The sequence below is a fragment of the Hyperoodon ampullatus genome (assembly GCF_949752795.1).
Source record: "Hyperoodon ampullatus genome assembly, chromosome: 12".
Taxonomy (NCBI): Eukaryota; Metazoa; Chordata; class Mammalia; order Artiodactyla; family Ziphiidae; genus Hyperoodon; species Hyperoodon ampullatus.
Genome location: NC_136925.1, coordinates 75,732,876 through 75,749,995, shown reverse-complemented (window position 1 = coordinate 75,749,995; position 17,120 = coordinate 75,732,876). Strand labels below are relative to the sequence as shown.

At 40.5% G+C, this 17,120-nt stretch overlaps 1 protein-coding gene across 4 annotated transcripts in view; it reads left to right on the top strand.

Moving 5' to 3' along the window:
- The window catches only part of SYNE1 (spectrin repeat containing nuclear envelope protein 1), a gene marked incomplete at both ends in the record, with an annotated part of 450,185 nt that overhangs the window by 315,073 nt on the left and 117,992 nt on the right, over positions 1–17,120 (top strand). For all 4 annotated transcript variants that reach the window (XM_079716491.1, XM_079716490.1, XM_079716492.1 and 1 more), the window contains 7 exons: positions 2,769–2,900; positions 3,101–3,256; positions 3,885–4,094; positions 8,441–8,542; positions 12,695–12,814; positions 14,379–14,579; positions 16,839–17,012. In XM_079716491.1, the coding sequence (XP_079572617.1) occupies positions 2,769–2,900; positions 3,101–3,256; positions 3,885–4,094; positions 8,441–8,542; positions 12,695–12,814; positions 14,379–14,579; positions 16,839–17,012 (1,095 nt within the window). The remainder of the gene's footprint in view (positions 1–2,768; positions 2,901–3,100; positions 3,257–3,884; positions 4,095–8,440; positions 8,543–12,694; positions 12,815–14,378; positions 14,580–16,838; positions 17,013–17,120) is intronic.

Here is a 17,120-nt window from a genome sequence, read left to right as displayed (position 1 = left end):
ATCCACTGGAATTAAATATAGCAACCGAAGGTTCCAGATAGATAATAGCTATGAGTTCACCCTAAGCAGAAGCCTGAGAACAACAGAGAGTCAGAGAGATTCACCCCTTAAGAGCTAGTCAGGGAAGCCTGTGATGCTCACCACAGCTGTGGCCCGGCAGGATGCTGGAGATAGAAGCCTATCCCAGGTCCTGGGTCAGCCCTGCTCTGGCCGTCCCACCACGGTGGTATCATCAGAGCAAGTTCTAAGACCTTCACTGTGGATCTGGGGAAGCTGCTGTTTTCACTGCTGTGCTCCGGACTAGCTTGGGAGCTGGGAGAGGCTGACCCCGGAAGAGAAAGGGTATCAATAATTACAGAGCATCTGAGGAGGGAAAGGCAGGAGCTGACAAAGTGGGCACTGTAGGGCAGGTACACCTTGCCAGCATCACCTGAAAGGGGGGTGTCTAAAGGTCCCCCATCTGCTGAGAGCCATGTGTAAGTCGTGCAGAGCCATTCATCTCTGTCTCCTTTTGCAGCATCTTGGGGCATTCACACCTTCTCACTCCCTAGCCAGGGCCTTCTTTGCCAGTGTCCACAGGAACATCACCAGCTCTGGCCCTGGAGAATAGAAAGCCCTCCCTTTCCAGAGGCAGTTGTCTCGAAATCATACTCCACCCTGGCACACAGGGCCCTTATACCTTTTGCATGGACCTCCTACCTGTGTTTGAATGAATCCTTCTTCACACCCCTGATCAAACATTCCTCAGACTCATGGCTTGAGTTCTTGATTTCTGATGTAGATCTCCTGGACTTCAGGACAGCACTCTTCATGTTATAGGACTTCCCAATTCCTTTGTCTATAAGTGATATTTACAGTCCTAAATGGTGGACTGCAGCCTTTTCTGACTATCCTAAGTCAGATAAATCTGGTATATTTCTAGTCACATTCCATGCTTACTTACTATTCTTTTTTTTTTTTTTCTTTTTTTGTGGTATGGGGGCCTCTCACTGCTGTGGCCTCTCCCATTGCAGAGCACAGGCTCTGAACGCACAGGCTCAGTGGCCATGGCTCACGGGCCCAGCCGCTCCGTGGCATGTGGAATCTTCCCAGATCGGGGCACGAACCCGTGTCCCCTGCATCGGCGGGTGGACTCTCAACCACTGCGCCACCAGGGAAGCCCTACTTACTATTCTTCATTCGTGAAATGCCCGACCCTTGATTCTGCCTCTTGTCCATTCAACTTAAACACTTACATGAGTCACCCATCCAGCATTGTTGACCTGGACGTCTCCTCCATACCTACTCTCATCTTGGAGAGCTGCTTTTTCTCTCAGGGCCCTGTCAGCACTTTCTTCTCTTTGGTGTGAAGAGGTGAGAGAAAAGTACAGGAAGAAGTAGTCCGGCTATGAGTTTCCAAAAAGAAGGGGAATGATCTATTAGGAACATATTTTGTGTTCTAGGTGTTAACATAACAGTGCTGTGCTGAGGTTGACATTACCTCTCTTCGTAGATCAGCCAGCTAAGGCTTGGAGAGATTAGATAATTCCTCAGGGTCTTGTGACTAAGACGAGGCCGAACTGGGATGGGGATGCAGGTCCGTTTAACTCCGAAGTCCCTCCTTTTTCATGTTACCTTACTGACAATTTTGTACACTGGATGTTATACTTAACTAATCTCAAGTGTAAAAACGGGCACTTTTGCCTCAAGTTCATTAGGTCAAAAGGCATCCGTCTTTCGGAGCAATGTTTCTTTGTTCACTTCCACTGTATTTAGCATCTCTGCAGAACACCTGGCCTCAGGATGAGATATGGCTTCTGCTCCTAGGAACCTGTAACCCAACTAAGGAAATACTTGAGACATTTCTGAAAAATTAAGCAGCTGGGGAGGCTTCATTAGCAGGAATTAAAAAGGAAACAAAAGTAAAAAAAAAAAAATGGAAAGTGGCTAGAAGAGGTGTGGAATATAAGGCAGTGGATTATAAAGAGATGCTGGGTGGTGAACAGTCCAGCCACAGTGGGGAATGAGCCTGGCATGTTTAGAGGATAATGAGTTAATCAGCCTGAAAAGTAAGGACCAGATGAGGTGTTCTAAAAAATTACAGGGGCTTCCCTGATGGTGCAGTCGTTGAGAGTCTGCCTGCCGACTCAGGGGATATGGGTTCGTGCTCCGGTCCGGGAAGATCCCACATGCCGTGAAGTGGCTAGGCCCGTGAACCATGGCTGCTGAGCCTGCGCCTCCAGAGCCTGTGCTCCACAACGCAAGAGGCCACAACAGTGAGAGGCCTGCGTACCACACACACACAAAAAAATTACAGGACACTGAGTTTGATCAGAAACATCATTAAAATGTTTGAGTGCTAGGCCATATCATGGTCCTTACTGGGGAGACATTGTGTTTGCCTAAAAGAGTTTAGGGGGGAAGTAAAGGAATCATGAAAGCAAAGGGATCAGTCTAGTTCTGGTATTTCGGCTGAATTATTTCATCATGGGTTGTGCTAAAACCAAGATTAAGTTGAGAGGAAGTCTGTGATGAGAATTCAGGCATTTTTTTCTACTCTTTTCTTCTCTCTCTTTCTTTTTTTCTTGGTCCATCAGGGAAACATTGCCATTGCTGAATCTGGTTATCATGTTTAGTGGACATGGATGGTGTGTTGTAAGGTTGTTTTTCTCCAGCAGAGGTTTCCATAAACACAGTTTTTCCAGCATTTGCTTCAGTGTTCATTTCTAAATGAGAACACCTGGATAGAGTACAACTGGTCCTAAATAAGCGCTCCTGTCTGCCTGCAGCTTTACAGCAGGCCAAATCGGCTCCTGTCTGGCATGCCACTGTACAAAGGGGACGGACAGGCCCAGGATAAATCCGCAGTGACGTCTTTGCTGGATGGATTGAACCAGGCCTTCGAGGAGGTTTCAGCCCAGGTAGGGCGGTGCACTTGGTCTGCTTGTGGATCTGGGATCCCAGGGGGTTGCTCCACCCCTGGGCGTGAACTGTTGAGACCCAGCGCTAGTGATTAGCCCGGAAAGGCAGAGCCACTGGACCCCAGCATCTCATCCTGGTATTTTTCTTTGATTCCTCAAAACACTGTAATTAATCCTTTGTTCCTTACTTTTTTTCTCAGAGTGGAGGGACAAAGAGGCAGAACGCTGACTTGGAACAGAAGTTATACAATAGGGTCTCGGCTACCTCTACTTGGCTGGATGATGTGGAGGAACGTTTATTTGCTGCCACAGCACTTTTACCAGCAGAGGCAGAAACTTGCCTCTTTAACCAAGAGGTAAGGTTGGCAGCCCGTGTCTGTGAGTGTATGACATTACACGGCACTTGAAATGCTGACATTGGATAATTAACATTACGTATAAAGAAGGTCAAGCATAAATTTGTGATAAAGCAAAAAATAAAAAAAAAAAAAAAAAAAAAAAAAAAACAGTTCTAATAAGGGACAAATGAGGTGTATTTCCAAGCAGCATAATGCAGAAAAGAATTGCCTAAATATTAAAAGCTGTCAAAGATATTTATGTTTTGTATTTTTATTCTTTGTCTTGTGTATGTAGGAGGTGGAAAAAACTGAGTTCTCTGTAGGAACCCTGTTGTATATTGCAAAGCTTCCACATATGAAACACAGACTAAAAATAATAATTATGAATTTCTAAATGGCACTTTAGAAAACTCATCTTTTCACCAAATATTATATATTAATATTAGAAAATGATGTAAAGTTTCTGAGAAAATAACAGTAACTTGCCTAATATTTATAGAAGTGTATGAAGTGGTCCAACTTGCCTTAGATGTAATTATCACTGAGCAGTATGAGAGACATAGTGGACTTCCTATGAGGAAATGACTCGATTTGTATATAAATTCATAGATCTAAACATTGAAATGCACTTTCTTATCAACCCCAGACTCTTGCCAAAGATATTAAGGAAATGTCTGAAGAAATGGATAAGAACAAGAACTTGTTTTCCCAAGCCTTTCCAGAGAATGGTGATAACCGAGATGTTATTGAAGACACTTTGGGTTGTCTTGTGGGAAGGTTATCTTTGCTAGACTCAGTAGTAAATCAGCGATGTCATCAGATGAAGGAAAGACTTCAGCAAATACTAAATTTCCAGGTAAGACATTATCAAGAGATGTTTCACCATCTTCCAGCTACCTTCAACAATAAACAGGATCTTATCCAGGTATGATATAGACCTACCTTTTTTTTCAAAGGTACAAAGAGCAAGAACATTACAGAAAAACAAGGGGGTTGAACTCAAGGAATAGAAAACAAAGTTTTATGCTCCTAGAAGTGGAAGGTTGAGAAAATCAGCCAACCAAACTTAGGGCTGAATAGAACTTTAAATTCAACCAGTGAAGCTCATATATATGGCATATTATAATGATAATTTCCAGTTGATAAAACTGGAGTTTAAAACATAAGACCAAAGAAACATGCAGGAAGTAATAAATAGCATCCTTTGCGAATACTTACATTCTAATTGAATTTTATTTGTAGTGAACACAGAAGATTTATAAAATAGATTCGTGTAATACATGTAATTAGGGCCAAGGGGTTGATGTAAAATTTTGATTTCCAAAAAAATACTGTAAAGTGTCAAATAAACATACCACTAGCCAGGAAATGTGGAATTTTCTAGATATTCATCTAGAGGGACAAATTATCATTGCCTTCCAGTAGTTTACATTCTTAAAACTATAAACTAAAATTATCACAAACATTTGTGTATCATTGCTCTATTCACAAGAAATCTTCACATGTATTATTGACATAATAATATTATGACTTTTATCACCTACTGCTGCATAACCTTAGCTGCTTCTCTGACCTAAGTATCCTCAACTATTAAATCATGCCCACAGTAACTACCTTTTAAGGCTTTGTGAGGATAAAATGAGTTAAAATGTGTAAAATACTTTAAACAGTGTCTGAAACGTAGTAAGCACTCAGCAAATTTTGTTACTGTTGCTGCAATTAATAGTAGTACTTATGGTACTAGATATAGGATCTAAAACCAATGGAAAAGTTAAATTATTTTTCCAAGGTTATTTAACCATCAAGAACTAGAGCCAGGATTTGACCCAAAGAATGTTTGTATATTTTATATTGTTAGGATGATGGCGGGGGAGTTGGAGAAAAGTAGACCTATTCAAGATATATTTGGAAGGCAGAATCAATAGGGGAGCATCTGTTTGGATCTGGGCAACAAGAGAAAGGGGCACTGCTGAGGAACTCCAGGGACTCTGACGTGAGCATCTGGGGGGCATTGGCTGACAGAAAAGACAGGTGGGAGCAGTGCCACGGACCAAGGGGCAAGACTGGGTCGCTAGCAGTACCACTGGCTAGGCAAGGATATCGGGTAGAATTAAAATACTCAGGTGAATAGTCGCAAGTCTGTGGCTTAGAAAAATGACCTGCATTGGATATTTGCATTTGTATCTGTTATGCTGTGTAGTACACAGAGAGGAAAGAGCATTTCCCTTTCAGTTAGAAAACCTGGGGTTGATTATTTGGGTATTTTGTCTTGAATGCAAGACCTGATTGCATGTACATCTGTACATAGTATGTCTAAAATCAGCTAAACTGTTGTGCAACTTATGGAAACTTGTTTCATTACTCTAAAATTCCTCTGGCATAAAATAACACACTGAGTTTTAATAGCATTCCAGTCAATTGGCCATGAATGAGGTGGGTTAGAAGTGCAAATGGGTGTGTCACTAGGAGGCGTGTTTCCCTTTTTCAAATTGCGTTCTCTGTGCTAGTGTCTTTGGTACTTTTAAATTGTTATCGGTAATCATAGCCAGTCACAGTAAAAACTGAACTAAGCATGAATACTCTGGAACTTATTTTGGGTAGAGGATCAAGAGAAGAACAAGTAATCTTGAAATTCTCTTTCAATCATGTTCTCTATTTTTCTTCTGCCAACAAGTTTCTACTTGCTGGTGGCCAGCTCACAAACAAAAACTGACATTTCAAAATGTCTGTGCTCCAATTTAATTGAGAAGGAGTTCCAATGTTAATATAATTAAAAGTCAAGCTACAAACCATTTTATTTTACTTTGCACTGAGCATCTGGTATACTCTCAGTGCTCAGTGCTTATTGGAATGGTAGCCTTCATTTTCCAGTTAACTTTTGTGTGTGTGTGTGTGGTATGCAGGCCTCTCACTGTTGTGGCCTCTCCCGTTGCGGAGCACAGGCTCCGGACGCGCAGGCTCAGTGGCCATGGCTTACGGGCCTAGCCGCTCCGCGGCATGTGGGATCTTCCCGGACCGGGGCACGAACCCGTGTCCCCTGCATCGGCAGGCAGACTCTCAACCATTGCGCCACCTGGGAAACCCCCAGTTAACTTTTGAGTATTAGCTTTTGCCAGATGCTAACGTTATCCTATACCCAACAGACAATCTGGAAAATGGGTAGATGTTATGTAGAAGTATGTTATCTACACTGAATCGCAAGTTAATTATCACCTATTCTGTATTTTTAAAACTTTTATTCATAGACTTAAACCCAAACAAATTTCCTAGACATTTTTATAGTTGAATATTTTATTTAAAAAGTAAAAAATGAAAGAATTTCTTATTGAATGAGCAAGGCAACACAAATGATTTTAAAACTTGAAACTTTCTGTTTCTCAAACAGCTAGAAGCCCACCTCTTTATGCCCTACAAGTAATTCCAGTAACTGTAAGAAAAAAATTGTAATGTCTGTTATGTGTGTAGTATATAGATACCTTAAATACCCTGCTGTATCACAAGTGTGGTATTAAGAAATGGTTAAAGCCTTTGGATTTTCATTCTTAAGAAAATATCAACATCCATATGGTTATAAGCATGTCTTAAAGTCTTTTATTTAGTAATTTTTAAATCAGTCATATTCTCTTCTTTACTTTCTTCTTGGCTAGTCTCTTCTAGTAATTAGTGCAGCTTCTAGAAATGTGAACTCTGTTCTCTATTACCTGGAGTAGAATATGATTAATATAGAAAATGTGCTATTAAAAATGTAAAGATGATATACAGGAAATACATATACCCTCTTCATTTCTAACCCATGTTATTTATACTTATCTACTCGTTTAGATGAACGGAACTAATGTTTTTCTAAATACATGTAGGTAATAAGGACTTTATTTCTTTTGAATCTGTTCAAACGAATGGGAACATCTTTTCTTATGCATATAAACAGATAAATGTATCATGGTTCTAATGGCCCACGTGGCCTTACACTGAACACAGCTGAATGACACAAGCATTATCATAACTCATAAGCAGAACCCTTGTTTCTGGCATCGTTTTTCCAGTGCTGTTCTTATAATTTCTCACGTAGTCTGCAGCTAGGCTTGCAGATTGGTTTGGGTTTTGGTTAGCGACAGTTATTGCCTCTTATGATCGTATGCTTTTCTCTAAATCTCATGTTCAGTTCTATTTCTTCTTTTCTTTTTAAACTGCATAATACACCTACATTTTTGCTTTAGCCTTGTATTTTGTGTTATAATGCTGCCATATATCCTTAAAGACTTTTTTTCTTCTTTGGTGTGATTATCCTTCTACCTATGAGACAGTCAGAACTTTTGCATCTTGGTACCATACACACATGCGATCAGCGTCCGCTGAAGAGAATGTGATAAGTCAGACTTCAGCCTATGATGAGCAACCAGCCCATCATAGAAGTTTCTAACTAATAAGAAATAGAGCTTACGTGTTGATATTTCAGGAGAAAAATTAAAAATGTTATAATTCAAGTTCTGTTCTAGTTCATTATTCCTTTTAGAATTGAATATCAAAATTCTGATAGTTATCTCCTTTCTGTACAAAGTTAACTCAATATAAGTATATTTGGACGTTTAAATGAGTAATGTTTATGAATAGGCTTAGCTAAGATCTTTTTGTGTTGTCTTTTCATATGTCTTTGGTCATTGTGAATAATGTTGATCTTCTAAACTTCTGGATGGCTTTTTATAAGCTTGTGCAAATTCTTTGAAAATAAGAGAAAGAAGGAAGTGAGGGAGAGAGGGAAGGAGAGGAGAGAGGAAAAAAAGGATCATAATTATTCTTAAGAATAATACTTTTCCCCCAAACGCAACACCACCCACAGGTGGTTTTACTAGCTAGAAGTCCTTAGTGTAATATTTCTGCTGCAATGTTTAAATGTGCTCATTTATTACAGAAATAACAAGAACATTCGGGTGACCAATATTGCTTTTTATTTGTGTACTTCGTCTCCATCTCTGTTGTGTTGGAAATGCTTTGTATAACAAATTTTAGCACTTGTGTAAATTTTTTAGCACTTGTATAAATTGTTACCAGTTCCTTTTATTTTCCCATAAGATAATATTGTTTCTTCTGGAAACTATTAAATTCCTACCCCAGTATATTATTTCTAAGAATGTGTGTTATATTTACAACTATTTTGAATTTCCTGTTACACATGTTAAGCCTTCCTGTTACTTTCCTCCTTAGAATGATCTGAAGGTGCTGTTTACATCGCTGGCTGACCACAAGTACATCATTCTGCAGAAACTGGCAAATGTATTTGAACAGCCTGTGGCAGAGCAAATAGAGGTATTTACAGCTGCCTTTTTCCATAAGAGCAAGTGCAATGAGTAGATCTGATTCACTAAGAAATTCCAAATATCCTTTAGAATATTAATGGCTTACTGTAGCATTTTTGTTTGTCATCTATTTTGTTTTTAAGTACCAGGTTTACATCAGATTACATTGACTCTGTCACTTACTTCTGTGTGTAGCCAGGAAATGTGAGAGAGGAAAAGGTGTTAGTGACAGATGCTGACCTGAAGGTGTTTGCCACCTAACAATGAGATTAGACATGAACCTCAATGACACTTGACAGGGAGTCAGACCGTCCTGGTAGCATTACACATACAGCACTATGGATGTTTAGAAGCTGGGAGATTACCTTCAGCAGTGGTGGGATTAGGGGAAAATTTTGTAAAGGGAAATTCGAGCTGGACTTAGAAGTTTGGACACACAGAGACTGGGAAGAAAGGTGTTCTAGTAAAGAGGACAGCAAGAACAAAGGCCTAAACGTTAGACCATTCAGGGCACTTGGGGAGAAAAGCAAATAATCCTGTTTGGCTGAACTTAACAATGAACAAAGGTGATTGAGGTGAAGTAAGGTTCAAAGAGAAAATTGGAAGCAACTTATAGAGCCTGTTGAATGTCAGAGAATTTGGACTTTGTTCTACAAATGAGCGGTCAACTTTATTGCTTGCGCACTTCATTGGTTAAAACAATAAGCACACACCACAAATATATGTGTATTTACTTATTTATAAATTATAAGCAGGCACTGTGTTATAAAGCATACACACAACTGAAAATTAAAAATGCATGTGGTTGTATATAAAGGAAAGACATAGTGTTTCATTCTCATCGATCATCTTATACACTTTTGGGTACTTATACTCACCTTGGAGACCCCTGGCAGTGGAAAGTCACTAGGGATGTGTGGGGGTGAGGATAAGTGTCAGTGACAACTCCTGCATCTGGTGCTTGACATGACAGCTCAGGAGGAGGGAGGAAATGGGAAGGATGTTACACAGAACATCCCATTTCATAAACTAAGTAATTATGAAAATGTGTGCTTTAATAGAATTGCATACCCTAGTTTCAGTAGACCTCTAATGGTTTTGTGGGTAGAGGCCATAGGGAATCACCTGAAATACAGACCACCTCAAATACTTCCCTATAGGACGAGATATCTAGATCTCTCTCCCTCTCTGACCATCTAAAACAGTTTGCAAAATTATATGTGAACATGTATCTTTCTGCACCCTAATTTCATCGGTTTTTTAACAGAGATCCCTCATTCTTCCCAAATTGAAAATCATTCTTCCGTGTCATAACTTCTACTTGAAAGGACCCTTTTTTATTATTATTATTATTTTGGGGGGGCTTATAATGTACCCAATACCAAACAGAATTTGAGCAGCCATAAGAGTGCTTTGCCTTTAATTTCTAATGTGAAATTTAGGATATGTACGATCACAAGTAACACTTCTACTGACTATTGACCAATACAACCAATGTAAATTCCAGAGATAAAAATAAATTACTCATTATTTCACTGAATAAATGGAAAGCAACTAAAAAAGTGCTAATTCCATCCCTACCCTCCTTGGGTTAAAGAGGTAACAGCAGAAGCATGGGGATATATTCATCTTTTGAGTCGTGTCATTCTGACCTAGAACAGACCTGTTGCCCCATAAGCCTGTTGCACAGCTGTCTTCTTCAATCTCCCTTTACTACCATTCTGAGAATTTCCTTCACTTCTCCCTTCTGCTGGGTCTTCTCCTTCCTGAGTTTCAAGTCTTTCTCTTTACTGTATTGCTTCCTTGCTTTCTTAGTGCACATCCTTACTAAGAAAGGATGCATGCTACATATATTTTTCAATATTTTGCATGTCTGAAAATGTTCTAGTCATATGCTCACATACTACTCATACTGATAGCTTGGCTCTTTTTAGAATTCTTGGTCAGTTCTTTATAGAGTTTTGAGGCTTTTCCTCCATTGTTTTCTAGCTTCCAGTGTTGGCTTGAGGAATTGAAAATTGTTCTAATTCCCAAAGGTCTCAGTCTTCTGAAATTTCACAATGACATGCTTGGGGATAGTCTGTTTCATCCACTGGGCTGGGGGCTCAATGGGCTCTTTTGATCTGGCACCTCTCATCTTTCTATTCTGGAACATTTTCTAAGAGTTATTTAAATATTTTTCATCCCTCTATTTTATCTGTCTCCCTTTCTGAAACTCCTTTTAGGCAGATGTTGGATGTTCTGGTCCAGTCCTCTAACTTTCCTATCAAGGGACATTTCTCTCTTTGTCTTTTTGCTCTGCTTTCTGGAGACTTCCTCAGTTTCAACTCTAAACTTTTCTATTGACTTCTGCATTTCTACTCTCATGCATTTAATCTTCTCAGAGCTCTTTTTGGTTCTCCAAATGATCCATTTTTGGTAGTATCCTGTTCTTTTTAAAATAGATGCATTGTCTTTTATAATCTCTCTGGTATATTAGTGATTTTGGGGTTGAAAGGGTTTTGGGGGGACTTTGGGGGAGTTTTTTATTTGTTGGTTTTTCCTGTATAGTCTATGTCCCTCCAGGTTGCTTTTAATTTGTTTGCTTATTTTGGTCTCTGTCTTTCATGTTAGAGGCTTTTCTCAGATATATGGAAATGCTTTGTTGTCTATTCACATTTAGCATGAGAGACTGAATGGGAACTTCATGAATGGATGGGGCTTGACAATTTTGAGATTTATTGAAGGATGATCTGTGTGGGCTATTGGAGAACCCTTGTGTCAAATTTTTTAGGTATTTTCTGTTGGTCTTTTCATATTCTCCCGCCCACCCCCTTCTGTCTGGAGAGTAGAAACAAGGCTTCAGCACTCTAGGAGATGTAGGGGCTCCATATCCAGCATTCAGTGGGTGTTGTCACTTTATCCCCTTGTTTTCAGTCAAGGACTCAAGCCCACAACTGTGCCTGGTGCCCCTCAGTCCAGAGACATCTGTTTTACCTTCTCCAGAAAATGAACTTTCAGTCTTTCACCAAGGAATGGAAGAGCCAGTGTGGAATGAGGAGGGGGGTCTGGGAATCCAAGTGCTCTTTAAGCAGCTTTCCACCAACCCTCCTTATTTAGCACCCGCCCCATGTTGCCCAGGGTTCCAGAGGTTCCTGTTGCTTTAATTTTGTGATAAAGCAACCCTGCTAGCTTAGGATTCAGCTTTCTCAGATTTCCTAAGTCAATTCCCATGTATCCTTCTGATTTTCAGCTTGCAAAATTTTGTTGGTATTCCCCTCTTTCCTGTTTCCTTGCCCTTGTAGATTTATGAAGGAAAAACACACCAGAAAACAAGCAAACAGAATATTGGCAGTGGTTGTAGTGGGGACTCAGGAAAGAGAAAATAAGACACATGTGTTTCATCTGCCATTTGGAGTCCATGTTCTTTTCATCCTTCAAGGGCAGTTGAGGTTGCTTTTCTTCCAGAAGCTTTCCTCGACTGCTCCAGGATTCACTGGTGTCTCCCTGCTCCAAAGTCCTCTAACAGGGATGAGCTGCAGCAAGCTTAGTACATAACTGTATTCAGCCTTGTTTCCTTTTCTTCTGTTTACTCAGGCTTCCTAAGCAGACTGGAAGCTCCTTGAAGGCCAGGTTGATGTCTTGTCCTGCTTCTGTAGACCTCACCCTGGGAAGACAAGGCCCAGCGCTAGCTGTCACTTTCATACTTGATTGCTTGCCCTCCCATTTCACAATGGAGTAAGCTCTCTCTGACCATGCTGTAGCGTAGTTTCCTCTTTCCTCACTGCACCTCTCGTCAAAGATGCTCAAAACTGCATTTCAGAAAACCAGAACACGATCCCCTAGAACATCTTAGGCAAATACCTTTTTCTAAAGACGTCCTAAAATCATGCTTCTTTTTCAGGGTGCTATTCACCATTTCCCTTATTTGTTCAAGGAAGCCATTGTTCTCCCAGCCCTCCATGCTAAGCCCTTCCAACCTCCTTACCTTTAAAATATCTGATCTGTAGTATAATAAAGGGCCTTCTTCACTTTTCTGTTTAATAGAGGACCATCATTTTTATGTTGCATGGAAAATGTTTTAGGTGGAGAAGAGAGGAACAAATAAGGAGACACGATAATCATACTTTGCATGGCAAATTGTTCATGGGAGTTTTAATAAAATGTCGTAAATCTTATATAGGCAATACAGCAGGCTGAAGATGGGCTAAAGGAATTGGATGCGGGAATCACTGACTTGAAAAGGCGTGGTGACAAGCTGCAGATTGAGCAGCCTTGGGTGCAAGAACTCTCCAAACTCCAGGTACAGTTTTCTACCAATGGCATTCAGCTTCAATGGTACATCCTAACTGGAAGTCAAGAAGAAGTTATTTTCTCTATTTTTTCAGGCTTTCTCTATAAAATTCATGTCATTTAGGCCCAATGTTTCTTCGAAGTAACTCTTAGAACATTTTCTGAAACTTTTATCATATTTAGTACAACAAAATAAATAGACATATTTTGAGATTTACTGCAGGGCAGTCTGTGTGCATTTGTTGGAGGACCCTTGTGTCAAATTTTTTAACTCTTTTCTTGTATTTTCTTGTATTCTCATGCTTTGAAGATTTTTTTGACATTATTATTATTCCAATGGCTAAGCATTATAGCATAGTTTAGTTGTGGCATATTATTTTCTACTGTAGAAAATTTAATAACTGGCAATCCTACCTAGAAAAGTTAAAAAAAGGCTATCTACCCTGTATTGTACTACACCCAAAAAAATTTTAAGGAAAAAACACTTAAGCTAATACTTTTAGAAAGTGTATTTTCTCAAGTTCAAAATTGTAGTTTCTATTTCATACATGTTTGAATGGAAAAGAGACATTGTTTCAATTCCAGAACAGCAACAAAAAATTAAAGGTAGCTGAAATCCAAACAGACTTCCTGGCATCTTTCAGGAGTAGAGAATTAACACTTTGGATTAGTGTTTTTCTAAATCTGGCACTTAGGCAAGAATCTGATCTCAGGTTGGTAGGAAGATACTGGGATAGTAAACCAGCAAAGTGTAGCATCTGAAAGGCAACACAGTTAAGTTATATTGAGAAAAAATATGTGCACGTGTCAGATTTTCTCTGCACACACGCCGTATTACAGAACCATTGAGGGATTAATAGTATGAGTCCAATACAGGGTCACAAGTTCTTACTTTTGAGAAAATAAAATATCCCTTATTTTAAAAAGAACATTTTTATTTCAACTATCTCATTCCATTATCTAACATTTCATCATGTGATGAGCCCATGGCCCTGACTCTGTCCTTCTTAGACAGTTTTCCGACAGTCCTTAAATGTCAGGTGTAAGAGTCAAGCGTCATAGCTGTAAATATGCATTAAAGTTGAACTTTTCCAGATTGAGGCATTTTGGCCTGCTAAACCTTAATATGATACATTAATCAGGTCCATATGGCTCAAATAAATTTTGTATTTGGTGTATCATCGTCCGCTAAAATGTCTTTCCAGCTTAAATAGTTATTTATTTACCCCACCGCATTTGGCAAAAACATTGCCTTTTTAAGTTTTAAAGTCTTTCTGCTCACATTAAACTCCTCTGTTTCTGTAGCTCTTTATTTAAGGAATAGTCCCAAATCTGATTATTACTTAGCAGACCAAATGTTGAGGATGCTCTATTCAGTTACTCTAAAATTAGAGAATCTGAGATCATGATAAAAATTAAAACTACATTTTCTATGACATTTCCCTCAGCCACAAGAACAATTTTTCAGCATTTTAACCCCATGGAAACTATTGACCTCCTGTGAGCACAGGTGTTAAACGTACCTCATGAAGAGGTAGGTTTGAATTGAGCATGAGTATCTGTCTGTTTCTCAGGACATGTACGATGAGCTGATGATGACCATTGGCTCCCGGCGGGGCGGTCTGAACCAGAATCTTGCACTGAAGGGTCAGTATGAAAGGGCCCTGCAAGATCTGGCTGACCTGTTGGAGACAGGACGCGAGAAGATGGCAGGAGACCAGAAAATTATCGTGTCTTCCAAAGAAGAAATCCAACAACTACTTGACAAACACAAGGTAAAAAAAAAATCAGAGAGAAAGAAAATGTAGTTTTGAAAGCACATTCTCACTCACTGACATATATTTAGTAAAACCTAACATTATCAATCGTTTATGAGTTTCTACTCATATAAGTTACTCTTTAAAATGGTCAACAAATGTATATTCAAGCCCACTGGCACTCAATAGCACAGAAAAATTAGAGAGTATATATTCCTATAATTTTGTAAGTGAACAAAGAATACCAACCATACCAGTAATTTTAATGATCAGTATCAGCCAGGCTTTCTCCTTCGTAAACTGCAGTGGACAGGAAACCCAGGGACTCTCTTCAAAGGAGCCCAGCTTCATTCTTAACTCTGCCCTTTTCCTTTGCATCCCTCACGCCCACATGTTCATCTAGTCCTAGGTGTTCTCTCTGCTTTCCCTTGTCCTGGCCGAGAACTCCCCACTCTGCTCTGGGAATGCAGAGCTGCCCACTCAGCTCTGGACTGGCTTTATGTCTGTTACATGCATCACTTGGCTCTTCTGGTCCTTAAGCCCCTGCTCCTCTGGTTACCGCGGGCCTCAGGAGTTTCTTCCTGGGGACGGCAAGTGCTTTCACTATATAACCAAACTTGGGAACCCTGAGAGTGTTCCATCAGTGTGTACCGTAACCAGGTTCAGGGTAGACACTGCTCCTTAGTGGAGGAATGCCTGTTTAATGCACACACACATACAAATTGCATTATTAGTAATATTATAAAAATAACAGTTTTGCCAGTTCAGAGACCCAGCCTCCCAGATAGTGGAAATTTCTTATGAGGAAACTTAAAAAATTCCCTAAGATTACAGATGATTAACATTCTACCATCACGTAGCTGTTTGGTGGCTTATAAAGGTAGATTTGGGGGGAGGGGGGTGGCGTGGAGAATTGTACTTGTTGCTATTTTTCCCAGAGGTTTTTGTCCAAAACTTTGTGATTTATTAAAGCCTTATCATTTGGCTTTGAAAACATTGCTTTAAAGTTCACAGCTGGTTTTTCTCAAATCTTTGACCATAACAATAAAATATCATCCTGAGTTATTCCAGAGGGGAAACTGGGATCAATGAGTATAAATAACAGAGAAATAAAGCTCAGTAGATGAAGAACTCTGAAAGGAGTAGGCTGCTATTGAACAGACCCCCTCCTGGCCATGAGAAGTCCATCCAAGGCTGTCAGGGGGAGACGGGGTTATAATAGGAATATCAGCTTTCTGCGAACGTTGGGCTAAATGACTTCCAAGTTCTCTTCCAGCTTTAAGATTCTATGATATAATAATTGTCAGTTGAAAATAATGGTTCTAGCTTCTCCTGACCAGACCATTTTCTGAGGGGGAGCTCTGTGTGACCTTGGGCATGTTGCATTAGACTGAGTAGGGCAGAGTCTGTAAGGTGGGAAATAAAACTACCTATCTTATGGGGTTGTTATGAGGATTCAACGGGTTAGTTGCTGAAGCATTTATAGGGCACCTGGCACGTAGTACACACTCAGTGTTAGCTGATGTTAACGATTCCCAGTCCTTTAGTTTCATCCGTGGTGCTGGGAACAGGAAATGGGATAACCTTCTCCCCATCTTCTGGGGATTTTTATGTATAGAAAGTAATATTTTAAAACACATTTGTAGGGTTGTGCAAGGCCTGCAATTCTGCTGTGTGTAGGTAAGTTCTGAGGGAAATTTAAAAATATTAATGCCAGTTGGTGTGTGTCCAGCTGTGCTTGGCCATGAGTATTAAGTACAAAAGAGAAGAGCTCAAGCCCAGCCCTGGAGGAAGAAACATTGTGAATGTGTCAAGTGAGGACATCGCAGGAAGTAGAGTGCAGGCAGAAGCTGAAGGTGGGGAGTGGGCGCTCATATGTCCCAGGGACAAAGGAGGCCAGTGTCTGTGGTGGAGGAGCAAGTGTCCACCCAGATGGTACCAGGATGAGGAGTGGAGAGGGCGGATGAGTGTTTCAGCAGCTGCTCGCTTCTGAAGGGCTCTGTTTTGGGGACAGGGTATCTGCAGCACAGCCCAGTGTAGGTGCTTTGAGTGGGGGGCCAGGAGAGGCCAGTTAGGAGGCTGGACCCCCATCCCAACCCACCCCACTCCCGTCTCTGCAGGAAGCGGTGAGTGCCTGGGTAAGTGGAGGCCAGCAGGGGAGGACCAGTATCACTCATATATTAGCCAAGTTCCATCAGCTTCCAGGTTTGAAGCAATTTTTATTGTAAGGTAGTAAATGAATGAGTTGCTCACCTCTTTCTATCTGAAAAATTGCAGGAGTACTTTCAGGGCCTGGAATCTCATATGATCTTGACTGAAACACTCTTCAGGAAGGTTATCAGCTTTGCAGTCCTACGGGAAACTCAGTTCCATACAGACCTGATGGCGCAGGCTTCAGCTGTGCTCAAAGGGGCTCACAAGAGGGGTGTGGAGTTGGAGTACATTCTCGAGGTGAGCCCCTGATGCCGCCCCTCCCCTACAGCACACTCCCTACTGCACAGCAGATCCCTCAGGCAAGACACCTTCGTTCCTGCGATTTGCCTCCTATGATCTCGGAGG